The sequence below is a fragment of the Gallus gallus genome, chromosome 34 (assembly GCF_016699485.2).
Source record: "Gallus gallus isolate bGalGal1 chromosome 34, bGalGal1.mat.broiler.GRCg7b, whole genome shotgun sequence".
Taxonomy (NCBI): domain Eukaryota; kingdom Metazoa; phylum Chordata; class Aves; order Galliformes; family Phasianidae; genus Gallus; species Gallus gallus.
In genome coordinates this window covers 2,520,696-2,537,585 of record NC_052565.1, presented here as the reverse complement: position 1 = coordinate 2,537,585, position 16,890 = coordinate 2,520,696, and the positions used below count along the sequence as shown (strand labels likewise).

At 57.9% G+C, this 16,890-nt stretch overlaps 1 protein-coding gene and 2 long non-coding RNA genes across 3 annotated transcripts; 2 read left to right on the top strand and 1 right to left on the bottom strand.

The window, feature by feature from the left end:
- Positions 1 to 377: 377 nt before the first annotated feature.
- On the top strand, positions 378 to 1,064 carry LOC121108121. Its single transcript, XR_005842436.1, has 3 exons — positions 378 to 453; positions 769 to 870; positions 976 to 1,064. It is a non-coding gene; the product is annotated as an uncharacterized LOC121108121 (long non-coding RNA).
- On the bottom strand, positions 739 to 3,351 carry LOC112530925. The gene is made up of 3 exons (XR_003072642.3): positions 2,987 to 3,351; positions 2,661 to 2,850; positions 739 to 1,816 (listed from the first exon to the last, which is right to left on the bottom strand). It is a non-coding gene; the product is annotated as an uncharacterized LOC112530925 (long non-coding RNA).
- Positions 3,352 to 7,424: 4,073 nt separating this feature from the next.
- On the top strand, positions 7,425 to 14,553 carry LOC112530936 (serine/arginine repetitive matrix protein 1-like). The gene is made up of 9 exons (XM_025145570.3): positions 7,425 to 7,588; positions 7,806 to 7,867; positions 8,292 to 8,445; positions 8,646 to 8,902; positions 9,103 to 9,188; positions 9,694 to 9,818; positions 9,942 to 10,050; positions 10,247 to 10,911; positions 14,549 to 14,553. The coding sequence occupies exons 1-9, from the start codon at positions 7,468 to 7,470 to the stop codon at positions 14,551 to 14,553; spliced, it is 1,584 nt and encodes a 527-aa protein (XP_025001338.2). The 5' UTR covers positions 7,425 to 7,467.
- Positions 14,554 to 16,890: the final 2,337 nt, after the last annotated feature.

Below are 16,890 nucleotides of genomic sequence, written 5' to 3'. Positions count from 1 at the left end.
CCCAGGAGCAGAGAGCTGGCGCTGCGCGGGCTGAGGAACCTTTACGCTGGGAGGATGCAGCTGCTGCTACCTGACGCGCTGCTGTGGCTGCAGGACATGCGGGCTGACATCAAACTGCAGGCCATACATCTGCTGCAGGACATTGTGGCACAGCGCCCCGCCAGCATCCGAGGTGTGCTCAGCCAGCTGGCCGTGCAGCTGCTGTCCTGCTTCAATGAGGTGAGGGACGCGGGGCAGCGGGGAGCATTCAAGCAGCCCCCGCACCGTGCAGAGCTCAGGACTACCCCCTTGTGTGTTTCCTCCCAGGACAACGCAGAGGTGCGCTGGCGCTCCATGGAGCTCTTTGCGCTGCTGCTGGAGGCGCCAGGCAGGAAGCAGCTGCTGCTGCAGGCGGAGAGGAGTCTGCTGCCACTCTTCATCCACATGAATGAGGACATCCCCAACGTGGCGCAGGTGGGGGCAGCTTGTGGGGTCACGGGGTCGCGAGGTTATCCGGTGTGACCAGCAACTACTCCCCGCCCTGTGCCCACATGTACAGTCCTCCTAGATACCAGATCCCCACCTCATATCCACCCATACAGTCCTCCCAGTTCCCCCCTCCACTACACCCACCCATACAGTCATTAAGGTTAGGAAAACCCTCCCACATCCCCCACCCCGTTTCCCCAGACCCTGTGGGACGGGACCGGCTGTGGTGCCGACCCAGGTTTGGGATGGGGGTTCCCCCAGGATCTCCCACCAACACCCTCCCGTGTCACTGCTCCCCAGGCTGCTCAGAAAGCTCTGATCCACGCCGCCAAGCTCCTGGGCTGGCAGCAACTGCAACGCTTGGCCTGTGCGGCGGAGGTCTGGATGATTGCTGACTGCCTGGTAAGGACCCCCACCCCTCAACCCCTCTGGACCCCCCTTGCTGCCCTGCAGAAGGGGGGTCGGGGAGCCACTCTGCGGGTGCCACCCCCACCATGCTCTCTGCAGCTTCAGAAGAGGGGCAGAGATGCGGAGCAGTACCTGAAGGACACGGTGCTGCACCTGCACAGCCCCCAGGTGCCCGTGAGGGACACGGCTGTGCGCTTCCTCGGTGAGTCCCATCCCCAGTGGGTCCCCATCCCTCTGGCTGAATGCTGTGGGGTCGGTGCGCAGCGGGGGCCCTGGGGGACCACTGGGGAAATGGTGGGGTTCTTGGGAGTTATTAGGGCAACACTGGGCTTACTGGGGCACTATGGGGTTCACTGAAGCATTGTGTTGGGTCTCTGGGGGTCACTGGGGTCCTTGGGGGCAGATGGGCACCACAGGGGTCACTGGGACACCATAGGTCCCTGAGACACTGAAGGATTGCTGGAAATGATGGGGACACTATTAGGGTAGTATGGGGTTTTTGGAGGTCCGTGGAGCACCGTGGGGGTCCCTGGGATGCTGTGAGGTCCCTGGGCGCCGCGGGGCCGGGCGAGCGCTGACAGCAGCCATGTGCGCAGGGCTGCTAGGGCGAAAGCTGAGGAATGAGAACCGGGAGAAGGTGTTGGACATCCGTAAAGGTGAGCCGTCCCCCCCGCTGCCCCGTGCCCCAGGAAGCGCCGTGTGGGGCCCACGTGGTGACACAGCACTGTTCCATTGCAGCCCTGGAGGGCGCCAAGGAGGACAGCGAGCCGACCGTGCGCTGTCTGGTGCTGCAGACACTGCTGATCCTCAGCGTGCTGGAAGATGTGCCGCCCACCAGGCCCAGGTTGCGCCGATGGTTCTGGAGAACGTGGAGGGAGTAGTGCCGCTCCACAGGGATGGGTCTTCGTCTGTCACGTTTGTTGTAGTGTTATATGTAGAGCTGAAATAAAAGTAGTTATTAGTTATTAGTTAAAGCTGTGTTGGAGTTGCCCCGTGTTTCAGGGCTTAGTGTTGAGAAGCGCTGTTGGCAGCGCAGCGTCACCGTGCGGATCTCTGCGGAGTAACAACGTGTTTGGAGGTGTTTGCATTCTGCTCCTCATTGCCACACTAATGCCAACCCTAAGAGCAACCCACAGCTGGCGGGAAAGGAAGGGGGACAGGAAGGGAGAGCCTTCTAGCTCCACATCCCCTTATAGCCCACCCTATAGCCCCATCCCCTTATAGCCCACCCTAAGGCCCCTCTCAGCCCCATGTCCCTCTGCGTTCCCCTCACAGCTACCTATATCCCCATATCCCCCTGTGTGGATCTCCACAGCCCACTATAGCCCCATATCACCCTGTATCCCCCCCGTAGCTCCCGTATAACCCTATACCCACAACAGTCCCCTATCTCCCTATATCCTCCCCATGACCTCCCACAGCCTCCCTGTATTCCCACAACAGCCCCCTCTAGCCCCATATTCTCCTATAACCCACGCACAGCCCTATATCCCTCTACAGGCCTCCACAACCCCCTAAACGCCCATATCCCCACTACATCTCCCCCACAGCCCTTATGTCCACCTCAGCCCCGGTGGGGTCTGGGCGCAGCACTGGAGGGCTTGGGGGGGGCCTGGCCCGGATGCGGGCAGCAGCGCTGCGGCGGTGGGGGCCCCGAGCCCTTCAGCGTCCCAAATCCCCGCATCCCACAGCAGAGGGGGGGGGAGGGCGGGGCGGGGTGGTATGGCCTGGGCCGCGCATGGTTCCTCTCCCCGGCCCCGGCCCGGAGCCGTTCCCCCAAACACCTGTGGCACTGCTGTCCTCAGCACCGCTCCTCAGTGCCGCGGTTCCATCTCAGTACTGCCCGCTGTCAATGGTTTACAGGCTGGTTCGGCTCAGTTCTGTGACCAGCGGGGTGGAGGGATTTCGCAAAATCCACACCTCCAGAAAAGGGAAACAGGGGACCCCAAAATAATTAAAAGCAGCGGCAACGATCTGAGGAGAAACAAACTAATTTACTACATACGGAATTGGAAGGCAAGATAGCACACTATAACACAATATAATTCGAATTGAAGCAAATAAATCAAATAGAATGAGAGAAAGAGTATCTGAAAGCTGTAGGCCTTACAGTAGTGCTGAGGCGATGCGTGCGGTCGGGACAAGAGCCGAGGGAAGAAGAAGAGATCAGGTGACTTTGCCAGAGGTTCTATCTCCTCTCTGACCACAAAGCCCCCCTGGGAATGTAGTTCTTCTCTTTCAGACAGGTGCCCGGAACTGGAGCATTAATGCTTTAACTCCAGGTGCACTACATGATGTTACGATGTGGAATTGCAGTCACCACCAAGGATAAAACCATGACACCCGCACAGCGGCTGCAGCGGCGGTGCCGAGCGGGGCGGCCCGGGCTGTGGATGCGGCGCTGTCTGAGGGGAGAGCCGGGTGGCCCCGAGCCGGCCGCCAACGGCCGCTCCCACGCGCTGCGCCTCAGCCAATCGCAGCCGGCGGTGCTGCCTCTGACCAATGAGAGGCCGGCATGGGCCGGCGTGGGGCTGGGGGAGGGGCAGAGTGGAGCGGCGTGGGTGCCCCCAAAGCAGCGGCAGCAGCAGGAAGGGGCTCCAAAATGCCAAGAATATTGGCGAGGCTCTGCCAGGAGCAGCAAAAGGCAGCGAGGTGCTCCCTGAAGCACCGCAGCGGTTTGTTCGCCCATGGCACACACACGTGTGCAGCCCCATCCTTTCACACATCCGTGCACACACACGCTTGACAAACCCCAGCTCTTTGACCAATCCAGTGCACACTCAACCGTGATTTGCATTAATCGCAGAAGCGTAGAACTGTAGCGTTGCTCAGGTTGGGAAAGACCCGCCTCTGCAGAGGCCGCTGCCGCTTGCATTGCTTTAGATCTTTAAGGGAGGGCGAGTTATCTAAAGGATCCCCTTTACGATCTTTCTGCTTCTCTCCTTTTTCTTTTGAACTCTGTCTCAAGTGGATGGAGAGGGCTATCTGTTGCATCCCTCCCATTCCTCGAGTGGAACAGCTCGGCCTCGGGTAGACGCCCTGGCTTCTTTGATGTTTGATACGTCTGTTGTTCTTTTGCCGAGGGCCTCTTGGCAAAACAGAATAGCCTCACAATATGCTTTTTAGTCTATAATTCAAAAGCAGCAGTTTTTGTACTTACTAATTACTTCATCTGCCTACTACGCATGCATCAGAATGGAAAATTGACCTAAAGGACAAGTGATGAGGACTGTTAGAGACCCCTCCCCCCACCTTGATGGAATCAGGAGAATCCCAGAAAGAATTATTAGTACCAATCAAGGATGCTAGATGGCCGCAGACACCATAAAATACTCATCACGTTAGTTCTAAATGCAGAAACAACATTCCACTCCCACAGCTGGCCCTTGCCCCGGTGCTTCATGCCATCGCTAGAGCCCGAGAGGCTGGCACCAGCCCAGGGGCATAAAAATACAGCCAGAGAGACCAGCACCGGCCCCGGGGCCTGAAGCCACAGCAACAGCCCGAGAGGCCAGCACGATGTGTGGGGCCTATAGCCACAGCCGGAAAGGCCGGAAACAGTCCTGGGGCTTAAAGCCACAGCCACAGTCAGAGAGGCCGGCACCAGTGCCAGGGCCTGAAACTACAGTCATGTTGGAAATAGCCAAATAATTTAACAGAACGGTATCTTGGAAAAAGCAGGTTTTCTTCGCAATTGCAATGGCAGGCCTCCTGCAAGCAGGAGAGCACACAGAAAACTGCCTTACATCTTTGATGCCCTATTACTCGACGCTTATCTCTTTCTCTCTCCTCATTGGCTGAGGACTTCAGGTTCACAGTCTTCCCGGCACTCAACTAACCAGAAAGTGTTGCTAACTAAGCACGTATTGCTAATTAATTAACTTCTCACACTTGGTCACTCAATACTAGATCATTGCTTCTGGACATCTGCTCGTCCTTGCACAGAGATAAGCCTGGAAGGAGGAGAGAGGGGAGTATCTTGATGCCTGCCTGTTGCATCCCAACCTATCCCCAGAGCGAGGCAATCCAACCTTGTGTAGAGGCCATGGCTTCTTTGATGTTTGTTAAGTCTGTTCTCCTTTTACTGCGGGCCTCTTGTCTAAACAGGATAGCCCTACAGCCAGGGGCTGAAACCACAGTCACAGCCAGGCAGTCTGGCATCGGCCCCAAAGCCTAAAGCCACAGCCCGAGAGGCTGGTGCTGGACCCGGGGCCTGAAGCCCCAGCCCAAGAGGCCAGCGCACTCCCTGGCACCTAAAGCCACTGCCAGAGAGGCCAGCACCGGCCCTGGGACCTACAGCCACACACTCAGCCCAAGAGACCGGCACCTGCCCCAGAGCCTGAAGCTCTAATCAGGAAGGTCAGCAGTGGCCTGAGTGAAGGCAGAGACCCTAGGATGGTCCTTGTACAGGAGGGACCCCTGTACCGGTACAGGGGGGGGTCCCCTGCTCAAAAATTAAAGACAGGAGGAACACTTACTTCAGAGGCGGAGTCTGGGGAGTGGTTTACAAGGAATAGGCAGGACCTGGGAGGAGTTTGGTAGAAAGGGGGCAAGGCTTCTGCTTATCAATAGCACACTGCAAAGGAGGAATGAGTTAGCATTACTTGCTTCGTGGAATTATGAGTGTGCATATAGTATGGCTGCTTGAGAGCCACTGGTTGCGCAACGGGGGCAGTGTGAGCCCCCCGTGCACCGGTCTATACACCTTCAATAAACTACCTTACATTCTGACTCCTGTGAGGCTAGGTGCTGTTCCACAGGTCAGGCCCAAGGGCCTAAAACTGTAGGCACAGCACAAGAGAGGCTGGCACCGTCCCTGGAGCCTAAAGCTGTCGCTGCAGCCAGAGAGATCGGCACTGGTTCCAGGGCCTGAAGCCACAGCCACAGCCCAGGAGGCCAGCCCCAGCCCTGGGGCCAGAAGCCACAGCCCGAAAGGGCAGAACCAGTCCTGGGGCGTGAAGCTACAGCCCAAGAGGCTGGCACCAGCTTTGGGGCCTGAAGCCACAGTCACTGCCCAAGAGGCTGGCACCAGCCCCTGGGCCCAAAGTCACATCCCGAGAGGCCTGCACTGGCCCCGGGGCCTAAAGCCACAGCCACAGCACAAGAGGCCAGCACCAGCTCCGGGCCTAAGTCCACAGCCGGAGAGGCCGGCACTGGCCCAGGGCCTAAAGCCATAGTCCGGGAGGCCAACATCGGCCCTGGGGCGTAAAGCCACAACCAGAGAGGCATACAGGTGTGCATTCCTATTGGTTTCTACTGATTCCTATGGGACTCCATTGAGCACTACGAGGCCGTGCTGGTCCTTACTGCTTTTTATGGGCCAATAGTGGTTTGCGCTCCTACGGCTTCCGATGGGTGTCTACTGACCACTATGAGTCCATCCTGGTCTTTCCTGGCCCATACTGGTGTGCACGCCTGGATCCTACTAGTTCCTCTGGGACTCCATTGACCACGATGAGGCCGTATTGGTCATTACTGGTTTTTATTGGGCTGCACAAGAGTCATCCTCGCTTCCCTGTTCTTTTACTTTGGTTAACCCCATTGGGTGAGCCTGGTGTTGGTTTCCTAAAGTTTGGATCTGGGAGGCGTCCATTTCCTTTGCTTATGATGAAGGCACGGAAGCGATGCGGGTGCACACTAAGGTCACAAGTGTTGCAGGGGTGGGAGCGTTTGTGCCACAGCTGGTGAGCAGAGCTGGTGCTCTGGTGGGCGTGCTGCATGCGGGGACTGAGCTCTGGGCCCTCCTTGGAACAGATCACCCTGTGAGAGCCTGTCCGAAGCACCACTGTGGCGTGTGCGTGAGCTGGGCACAGCTTGGGCTGAGCAGGCCGAGCAGGTGAGCTGGGTTTGGTGCTGGGGGGTTGCCAGGAGCTGTCTCACAAGAAAAGCTGGGCTGGGGAGGAGTTCCCAGCTCAAAGGGTGCCCTTCTGACTGGCTGTTTCCAGGGGACGGGGGTTCTTGTTGAGATTCCATGCTACGTTTCGATGAGGATGATGAAATGTCATTCCTCCCCTGGAAATCCGCTGCCGGGCCCCCGCCTTCATGTCAGGCTTTGAAAAGGAAGGAGAGCGCAGACTTCACAGAGCGCAACTTGCGCCTCACTGCCCCACGGATGGCCGGGCTAGGCGGCCGCGATGGAGTCACCACAGCGACACAGAGGAGCAATGCCGGGTAATGGATGGAGCTTTCTGACAAGGAATCGGCTCGTTCCAGGCAAAGCCGGGCAACTTTCGAAACAACAAATCATAACCGTTACGGGTAGAGGGTACTTTGGAACAGTTGTGATTTCCGCGCCAACTGCCTGAAGATCAATGTAGGCAACGGCTACTAAAGAGAAATGAGGAACGCAATCCTGAGAGGAAAGAAAAGAAGAGAGAGAAAACAGAGAGGTGCCAGCACTCCCACTCGGGGCGGGCAGCAGGCTGCTGTCCTGCGTCATAATGGGCCACGGCCAGCACTGGCCACGCTGTCACCGCGTCGCCACGGCAACGTTTGTGACACGGCCACCCGGGAGGGGTATAAAGGCGGTGCACGGTGGTGGGTCCTGCACCCTGAAGGAGCATCTGGACGAGAGCAGACGCATCTGAAGGGATGAGCTCCGGCATGGCTGGCGCCAACACGGAGCAACCCGCTGGCACAAGGCGGAACAGGACGAGCGAGGCCGGCCCCGCAGCGAGGCGTGCCTCCAGAGCGACAGACACCAACACCGAAGGTACACGGGTCCACAGCCACCACAGGAGCGCTGCTGCAGCCCATCTTGGCGCTGAGCGGGAGAGACCCAGCACGGGGACCAGCTCGGGGCTGTCTCCGTGTGGGGCTGGGGACTGCAACGACACTTTCCGTCTGCCACCTCCCTCCCGGCCCGAGGCAGTAGGAGCGCCGGGAAGCGGCAGATGCAGAGTGTGACCCGCTTTTCCTCTGCCCTCCAGAGCGAGTTGCCGTCTGGGATGCGGTGGCCGCCTACGTACAGGAGCACCTCCTGGTGCAGAAGGTGTGTTGGCTGTCGTCTTCCTCCTCTCCCTGTCCAGCTCAGCCTGCAGTTCCTCTGACTCTTCCCCTCCACACAAAGCAGGAAGCTCAGCCCAAATTGCTCTGCTGTGCATAGCGTGGGCTTCCTGCAAAGGCAGCATCGCTTGTGCTAGGCGGGCTCCGAGCTCAGGGCCGAGCCCAGCCTCGGGAAGCCTCTGGATTCCACCAGGCTGCTTCCGCCCTGACTGCTGTGCTGCATTTGGGAGGGCAAGGGGAGGGAGAGGACTGTGCAGCTCCTTCCCAAAGCCTCTCCCGCTGCCCTGCCCGCTGGTGCCTCTGAGCAGCGGGAGAGGGCTTCTGAGCTCTGTCCCTACGTGGGACCCCCTCCAGCTCTTCCTCCAGCCGGCCCATAACCCTGCAGCCCGTGCTTTCTCTTCCACTCGCAGGGGGTCTGGATTCCCACCTTCGGCTCATTCGACACCATCTCTAAAGACATCAGGACTGCGGATGGGACCGTGACTCTGCGGTGGCCCGTGTTTCAGCTGGCCAGGAACCTCAGAGCCATGCACCACCTCGGGTCCGACAAGGACTCCCTGCCAGGTAGGAGCGGGATTGAACCCTTGCAGGCTTCACGGACGGGGCAAAGAAGGCCACCGCCTCCCTTCTCAGAAGGAGACCTCCCTCCCCCTCCGAGGTGGGGGCCGTGCTGGCTGATGGCCGCAAGAAGCACTTGTAGGGAAGCAAGCAAGCGCCTGTGGAAAAGCGACTGCAGGATCAACTCTGTCCCTCGCATTTTTCAGCCCATAGGGAGGTGGAGACCCTGAAATACAGCGAGGTGGCTGCCGCTGCCTCTGTGACCTGGCAGAGAGGGAAGACCTGCATCCAAAGCACCGTGTCCCTCCTCTCCAACTGCCTCAAGAATGGGGAGAACGTTGCCTTTGTCCTGAAAGACATAGGAGTGCTCCTCTTTGAAGGCATGAGCTTTGGAATTAAATACTATTACGACTTCCTTGAGAAGCTCTCCGGGAAGGAGAAATTCAGAAAAGTTGTTTTCAAGGTGAGCTGGAGGTTTCTCCATGGCCCGGGCAGTCCCGTGACCCTTGCTCTGACTGCACATGGCTCACCAGGACCTGGCCAGCTGCTTGGGCTGTGCAGGTGCTGCGGTGGTGTCAGCTCTCCCTGCCTTGGGCTCCTCCAGTCCTGAGGGCCTCAGCCATCAGAAGGATGTCCCACAACCTCCCTGTTCCTCCCCTGCAGGCCCCCTGGCTGCTGGACACGCTGGTGTCCCGGGTGGCACCGGTGGCCTCCCTGACACACTCTGGCCACCTCGTCGTCTTCCCCATGTGAGTATGTTTGTGGCTGCAGCCGCTGCTTGATGCAGCTGCTCAGCTCTCATTCTGTAGTGCTTGTTCCTTGTGTCCATGGCTGTCCTGCCCGTGACGATATGGCACAGAATCACAGAATCATTTGAGCCTGAAGCAACCCTGAAAGGGCACCTAGTCCCACGATCCTGCAAGGAACAGGGACACCTACCGCCAGATGAGGTTGCTCTGAGCCTGGTGCAGCCTGACCTCAAACGACTGTCGGGGCAGCCACCACCTCTCTGGGCAAGACGTTCCAGTGCCTCACCACCCTCCTGCCAAAAACTTCTTCCGTACATCCAATCTCAATCCTCCCTCTTTCCCTTTGAAACTGTTTCCCCTTGCCCTACCCCAACGGACCCTGCTAAGGACTCCAGAAAGTAGTGGCCTTAACGCAGCAGGAAAATGTGCTGTGAGCAGACATCACGGCCAGCAAAAAGGATTGGCGGAGCACTGCGTCACGCCGGTGTCTGCTCTTTCTGCACAGGTTTCAGAAGCAGGTTGCACCCAAACCACCGCCCAGGATATTCCGCAAGGCCTCCGGAGATCTCCATGGTGAGGGGAAGCAAAAGAAAGAAGGGGCTTTGCCACCTCTTGTCCAGGGCAAGAAAGGTAAAGCAGCTGCCAGCTTCTTCCCATGGCACGTGCAACCACCGTGTGACGGGAAATCCCTGAGCGCCCCTTGTCACTGAGCCAAAGGCTTCAGGTGAATGTCTTCTGCCTTCCCGATTGCAGTGAGGTTTGCTGAAGTGCCAACGTACATCAGACGCTTCAGCGTTGCAAGTACTGCTGGACAAAGCTCAAGAAGCAGAAGAAGCTTACAGCAGGAGAGCTTTTCGTCCAGGTGAGGCTGGAGGCTCTGGGCTGGGATCAGCTCACAGGGCTGGCCCCTGTCCGGATCTCAGGAGCGCCACGGGGCAGCCGGTGAGCTGTCTGTGGGGAAGGCCGTGTTGCAGCCAAGGGTCCTGGCTCAGGGTTGCAGGATGCGGCCCCAAAGCCATCACCCACTCAAGCAGACCCCTCTTGCTCTGTCTTTTCAGTCCGCTGCCAGCGATCCTGAGAACGTCTGAAGCCCGCGAGCAGCCGGTGACCTGGCAGCCGCAGGGCCAGGCAGGAAACGAACGCCAAGAACACCTGGGCCAAACAACGGGAAAAAAACATGTCCGGTTCCGCGGAGATGAACAAGGAGCGGGAGAGGACCGTGAGGCTGGAGCGGCGGCCATGTGGAAAGCAAAGGCCTCGCACCCTCAGGTTGCCGGGAGGCAGGTGGCATCTCGCATCAAAGACAGGAGATGTTCATTAAGAGCTGAGTCCAGCCTGTCCAGGGATACCAAAGGCCATGCATTCCGGCCGCCGTTACTGCATCGTGACTCTGTGAAACTACTCAGGCAGAGGCAGATGGCCAAGAATGACAGGCCGGCGCAGGCAGAACCTCAGGAGATGGCGGCATCACCGTCTCACCATGAGTGCAGCCTGCCTGAGGAGCCCTCCACCTGCAGATCTGGTTTGCTGCCACCCACACGCAACAGACCAGAGTCTCCCAGGAGTCCGCCTCCAAGGACCACAGCCCCGCGCCGCAGGCCGCCAACACCCTACCCGTTTCTGCCACGTGACTCTGTCAAACTACTCAGGCAGATGCAGATGGCCACGAAGGACAGGCCGGCACAGGCAGAACCTCAGGAGACGGCGGCATCACCGTCTCACCGTGAGTGCAGCCTGCCTGAGGAGCCCTCCACCAGCCGATCTGGTTTGCTGCCACCCATACGCAACAGACCAGAGTCTCCCAAGACTCCGCCTCCAAAGTCCAAAGCCCCGCGCCGCAGGCCGCCAACACCCTACCCACGCTGAGCAGGGCATGGGGTGCCCGGGACAGACAGAGCTTCCCCTGAGCCTGCAAAACTCCATCTGCACCATTCCTGGGTGCCAGCTCCCTGTAGAAAAGCAGCGGTAGAGGGACAGTGGGGACTGGGCTGGATTCAAGAAAGAACATTCACGCTAGAAGCTGCGGAACAAGATAGATAAACGGCATGAGAAAGGAATGCTGAGAACAAAGGACGCCTCCAGGAGACAAAAACAAGAGTCATGCGAGAAGCACGATCACCGCATGATAACGACCCCGGGTGGAGGAAGAGCACGTGGCTACGAACAACTCGTGACACCGATGGATAAGCTCCTGCATGCACGCTTAAGGAGTCGACCAGGGGTGACTGTGTCAAATGATTTTTTGACATGGAAAGGGGGGTGGGAAAATGGGAAAGAGAGAACTTGGGGATGTTTGAACCTGCAATAAACAATTTGGATCATTCACACCTGAGTCCGTGCCTTCAGATGCCGAAGGGACTCTTCCAAGACCCCGTGGCCCTGGGCGCATATGATGGCTGTATTTCATGGAATCATCCCAGAACCATGGAATGGCCTGGGTTGAAAAGGACCCCTAAGATCATCTGGTTCCAACCTCCCTGCCGTGGGCAGGGTGGCCAACCACTAGACCAGGCTGCCCAGAGCCACATCCAGCCTGGCCTTCAATGCCTCCAGGGATGGGGCATCCACAGCCTCCCTGGGCAAGTTGTTCCAGTGCGTCACCACCTTCTGAGTGAAAAACTTCCTCCTCATGTCTAACCCAAACCTCCCCCGTCTCATTTTAAAACCATTCCCCCTTGTCCTATCGCTATCAACCCATGTCATTCCCCCTCCTGTTTACACCCTCCCTTCCAGCACTGGAAGGCCACCATGAGGTCTCCCTGGAGCCTTCTCTTCTCCAAGCTGAACAAGCCCAGTTCCCCCAGCCTTTCTTCAGAGGAGAAGAAAGCCCTGTGGTCATCTTAGTGGCCCTCCTCTGGACCCGTTCCAAGGCCTCTGCGTCTTTCTTATGCTGGGGGCCCCAGGCCCTTCACAAGCCCTTCATCAGCCTTGTAGCCCTTCTTTGGACCTGCTCCAGTACCTCGGTTTCCCTTCTGTACCGAGGTGCCCAAAACTGATCACAGCACTCGAGGTGAGGCCTCACCAGCACTGAGTACAGGGGCAGGACGTCTTCCCCAGTGCTGCTCACCACACCATTCCTGATCCAAGCCAGGATGCCATGGGCCGCCTTGGCCACCTGGGCACACTGCTGGCTCGTATTCAGCTGACTGTCCAAGTGCACACCAAGGTCACTTTCCATCAGGCAGCTTTCCAGCCACTCCTCCCCAAGCCTGTAGGGTTGCCTGGGCTTCTTGTGACCAAAATGCAGGACCCAACACTTGGCCCTGTTGAAACTCATACAGTTTACCGTGGCCCAGCCAGCCAGCCTTTCCACGTCCCTCTGTAGTGCCTTTCTCCCCTCCGGCTGATCAGCACTCCCTCCCAGCTTGGGAGGGAGCTGTAGGACGCTGATGGGGCTCTCAAGGTAGACAGGGGTTGGGATGGCACCAAGTTGCATGGTTACAGTGACAGAGTGACAGTGTAATCTTCAGGGACAGGAGGTTGTTCCAGTGGTGGCACCGCTGACGGTTGGCCTGGTGTCACCCGGTGGCCCTGGGGGGAGTTGTTTCCCCCGGGTGGGGCTTTACACGGGGGTTTGGCGGGAACCATCCACTTCTGAAGGGAAGCTGGGAAAAAAAATACAATGAAATCAACGTGGCGTTTATTTTAGTAGAAACAGAAGGTTTTGGGGGTGGTCCCGTGGGGACAAAGCAGAGTGAGGACGTGCCACTATGTGGGGTTGTCCTCAAAATTCCCATTTGAGACCTCTGGAGGACTCCAGGAGCTCCTGGGCCCCCCCTGGCTCATCTCCAGACCCTTGCAGAAGACAACAGGACCCTTTGAACCCAGCTGAGGACCCCTTGGATCCTACACGTCCTCTCTGTGACATCGCCAGCGCCTTCTGAATGAATGCAAGGATACCGGGGACCCAAGACCCTTCAGGGACATCTCCAGGTCCTTCTGGATGACTCCAGTGCCAGACAGGGGGGGTTGTGGGGGGCAGAAAAGGCTTAGCGGGGCTTCCATGGGGTGGAAGGAAAGTCTGGGGGTGGAAAGGGGGGTTGAGGAGAATCTAGGGGGGAAGGTGTGAGCGGGGCTTCTGTGGGGTGGAAAAGGGTTCTGGAGGTGGAGGGAGGGGTGAAAGGGAGAAACTGGGGGGGGTGCTGGGGGGCTTCTATGGGGTGGAAAGAGGGTCTGGGGCAGAGAGAAGGAGTTGTGGGGTGGAAAAAGAGGGAAAAGAGGCTTCTGTGGATGTGAAGGGAAACTGGGGTGGTGGGGGGCATTGTGGAGGGGAACTTAGGGAGTTGAGAGGGGGGTAGGGGGGAATGGGGCTTCTGTAGGGCAGCAAGGGGGGTCTGGGAGTGGACGGGGGTTGTGAGGGGGGAGAAATGGGATGAATGTGGTCTCTACTGGGAGGAAAGGGGGTCTGGGGATGGAGAGGGGGTTGGCAGGAGGAAGCTGGGGGGCTGTGAGGGGCTCCTATGGGGGTGGAAAGTGGTTCTGGGGGCTGAGAGATGGAGTTGTGGGGGGGGAAAGGGGTGAGCGGGGCTTCCATGGGGTGGAAAGGGGGTCTGGAGGTAGAGGGGGACATTGTGTAGGGGAGCTGAGAAGGGGGAAAGGGGACTTCTATGGGGTGGAAAGGGTGTCTGGGGGGGGGATCTTGGTGGATTTCGTAGGGGGAAGGGAAGAGCGAGGTCAAATTGTTGGAAATATCCAAATACTTTATCAGAACGGTATCTCTCTCTTCCTGGACACCTGCTCATCCTTGGACAGAGATAAGTTTGGTAGGAGGATGGAGAGGACTATGCTGCATCCCTCCATTGCTGGAGGCCGGCAACAGCCCTGGGGCATAAAAACACAGCCAGAGAGAATAGTACTGGCCCCGGGGCCGGTAGGAAAAGGGTTGGCGGGGCCAAATAATTTATCAGAACGGTATCTCGGAAAAAGCAGATTTTCTTCACAATTGCAATGGCGGGCCTCCTGCAAGCAGGAGAGCACACAGAAAACAGCCTTACGTCTTTGATGCCCTATTACTCGACGCTTATCTCTTTCTCCCCTGGTTCCTCATTGGCTGAGGACTTCAGGTTCACAGTCTTCCCGGCACTCAACTAACCAGAAAGTGTTGCTAACTAAGCACGTATTGCTAATTAATTAACTTCTCACACTTGGTCACTCAATACTAGATCATTGCTTCTGGACATCTGCTCGTCCTTGCACAGAGATAAGCCTGGAAGGAGGAGAGAGGGGAGTATCTTGATGCCTGCCTGTTGCATCCCAACCTATCCCCAGAGCGAGGCAATCCAACCTTGTGTAGAGGCCATGGCTTCTTTGATGTTTGTTAAGTCTGTTCTCCTTTTACTGCGGGCCTCTTGTCTAAACAGGATAGCCCTACAGCCAGGGGCTGAAACCACAGTCACAGCCAGGCAGTCTGGCATCGGCCCCAAAGCCTAAAGCCACAGCCCGAGAGGCTGGTGCTGGACCCGGGGCCTGAAGCCCCAGCCCAAGAGGCCAGCGCACTCCCTGGCGCCTAAAGCCACTGCCAGAGAGGCCAGCACCGGCCCTGGGACCTACAGCCACACACTCAGCCCAAGAGACCGGCACCTGCCCCAGAGCCTGAAGCTCTAATCAGGAAGGTCAGCAGTGGCCTGAGTGAAGGCAGAGACCCTAGGATGGTCCTTGTACAGGAGGGACCCCTGTACCGGTACAGGGGGGGGTCCCCTGCTCGGAAATTAAAGACAGGAGGAACACTTACTTCAGAGGCGGAGTCTGGGGAGTGGTTTACAAGGAATAGGCAGGACCTGGGAGGAGTTTGGTAGAAAGGGGGCAAGGCTTCTGCTTATCAATAGCACACTGCAAAGGAGGAAGCTCCTGGAATTGCAGGTCTGAAGCCTTCAGATGAGAAACCAGACCAATCACCACAAAGGAAATGATATTCAAAACGACTTGACTGTACTCTGCACATGTCCAAGAAGGAGTGAAAAACAAGAAGACATTCACAGAATTAGTTAGCAAGGGCCCAAGGGCCTGAAACTGTAGGCACAGCACAAGAGAGGCTGGCACCGTCCCTGGGGCCTAAAGCTGTCACCGCAGCCAGAGAGACCAGCACTGGTCCCAGGGCCTGAAGCCACAGCCACAGCCCAGGAGGGCAGCCCCGGCCCTGGGGCCTGAAGCCACAGCCCAAAAGGGCAGAACCAGTCCTGGGGCGTGAAGCCACAGCCCAAGAGGCTGGCACCAGCTTTGGGGCCTGAAGCCACAGCCCAAGAGGCTGGCACCAGCTTTGGGGCCTAAAGCCACAGCCACAGCACAAGAGGCCAGCACCAGCTCCGGGCCTAAGTCCACAGCCGGAGAGGCCGGCACTGGCCCAGGGCCTAAAGCCATAGTCCGGGAAGCCAACATCGGCCCTGGGGCGTAAAGCCTCAACCAGAGAGGCATACAGGTGTGCATTCCTATTGGTTTCTACTGATTCCTATGGGACTCCATTGAGCACTACGAGGCCGTGCTGGTCCTTACTGCTTTTTATGGGTCAATAGTGGTTTGCGCTCCTACGGCTTCCGATGGGTGTCTACTGACCACTATGAGTCCATCCTGGTCTTTCCTGGCCCATACTGGTGTGCACGCCTGGATCCTACTAGTTCCTCTGGGACTCCATTGACCACGATGAGGCCGTATTGGTCATTACTGGTTTTTATTGGGCTGCACAAGAGTCATCCTCGCTTCCCTGTTATTTTACTTTGGTTAACCCCATTGGGTGAGCCTGGTGTTGGTTTCCTAAAGTTTGGATCTGGGAGGCGTCCATTTCCTTTGCTTATGATGAAGGCACGGAAGCGATGCGGGCGCACACTAAGGTCACAAGTGTTGCAGGGGTGGGAGCGTTTGTGCCACAGCTGGTGAGCAGAGCTGGTGCTCTGGTGGGCGTGCTGCACGCGGGGACTGAGCTCTGGGCCGTCCTTGGAACAGATCACCCTGTGAGAGCCTGTTGGAAGCACCACTGCGGCGTGTGCGTGAGCTGGGCACAGCTTGGGCTGAGCAGGCCGAGCAGGTGAGCTGGGTTTGGTGCTGGGGGGTTGCCAGGAGCTGTCTCACAAGAAAAGCTGGGCTGGGGAGGAGTTCCCAGCTCAAAGGGTGCCCTTCTGACTGGCTGTTTCCAGGGGACGGGGGTTCTTGTTGAGATTCCATCCCACTTTTCGATGAGGATGATGAAATGTCATTCCTCCCCTGGAAATCCGCTGCCGGGCCCCCGCCTTCATGTCAGACATTGAAAAGGAAGGAGAGCGCAGACTTCACAGAGCGCAACTTGCGCCTCACTGCCCCACGGATGGCCGGGCTAGGCGGCCGCGATGGAGTCACCACAGCGACACAGAGGAGCAATGCCGGGTAATGGATGGAGCTTTCTGACAAGGAATCGGCTCATTCCAGGCAAAGCCGGGCAACTTTCGAAACAACAAATCATAACCGTTACGGGTAGAGGGTACTTTGGAACAGTTGTGATTTCCGCGCCAACTGCCTGAAGATCAATTTAGGCAACGGCTACTAAAGAGAAATGAGGAACGCAATCCTGAGAGGAAAGAAAAGAAGAGAGAGAAAACAGAGAGGTGCCAGCACTCCCACTCGGGGCGGGCAGCAGGCTGCTGTCCTGCGTCATAATGGGCCACGGCCAGCACTGGCCACGCTGTCACCGCGTCGCCACGGCAACGTTTGTGACACGGCCACCCGGGAGGGGTAT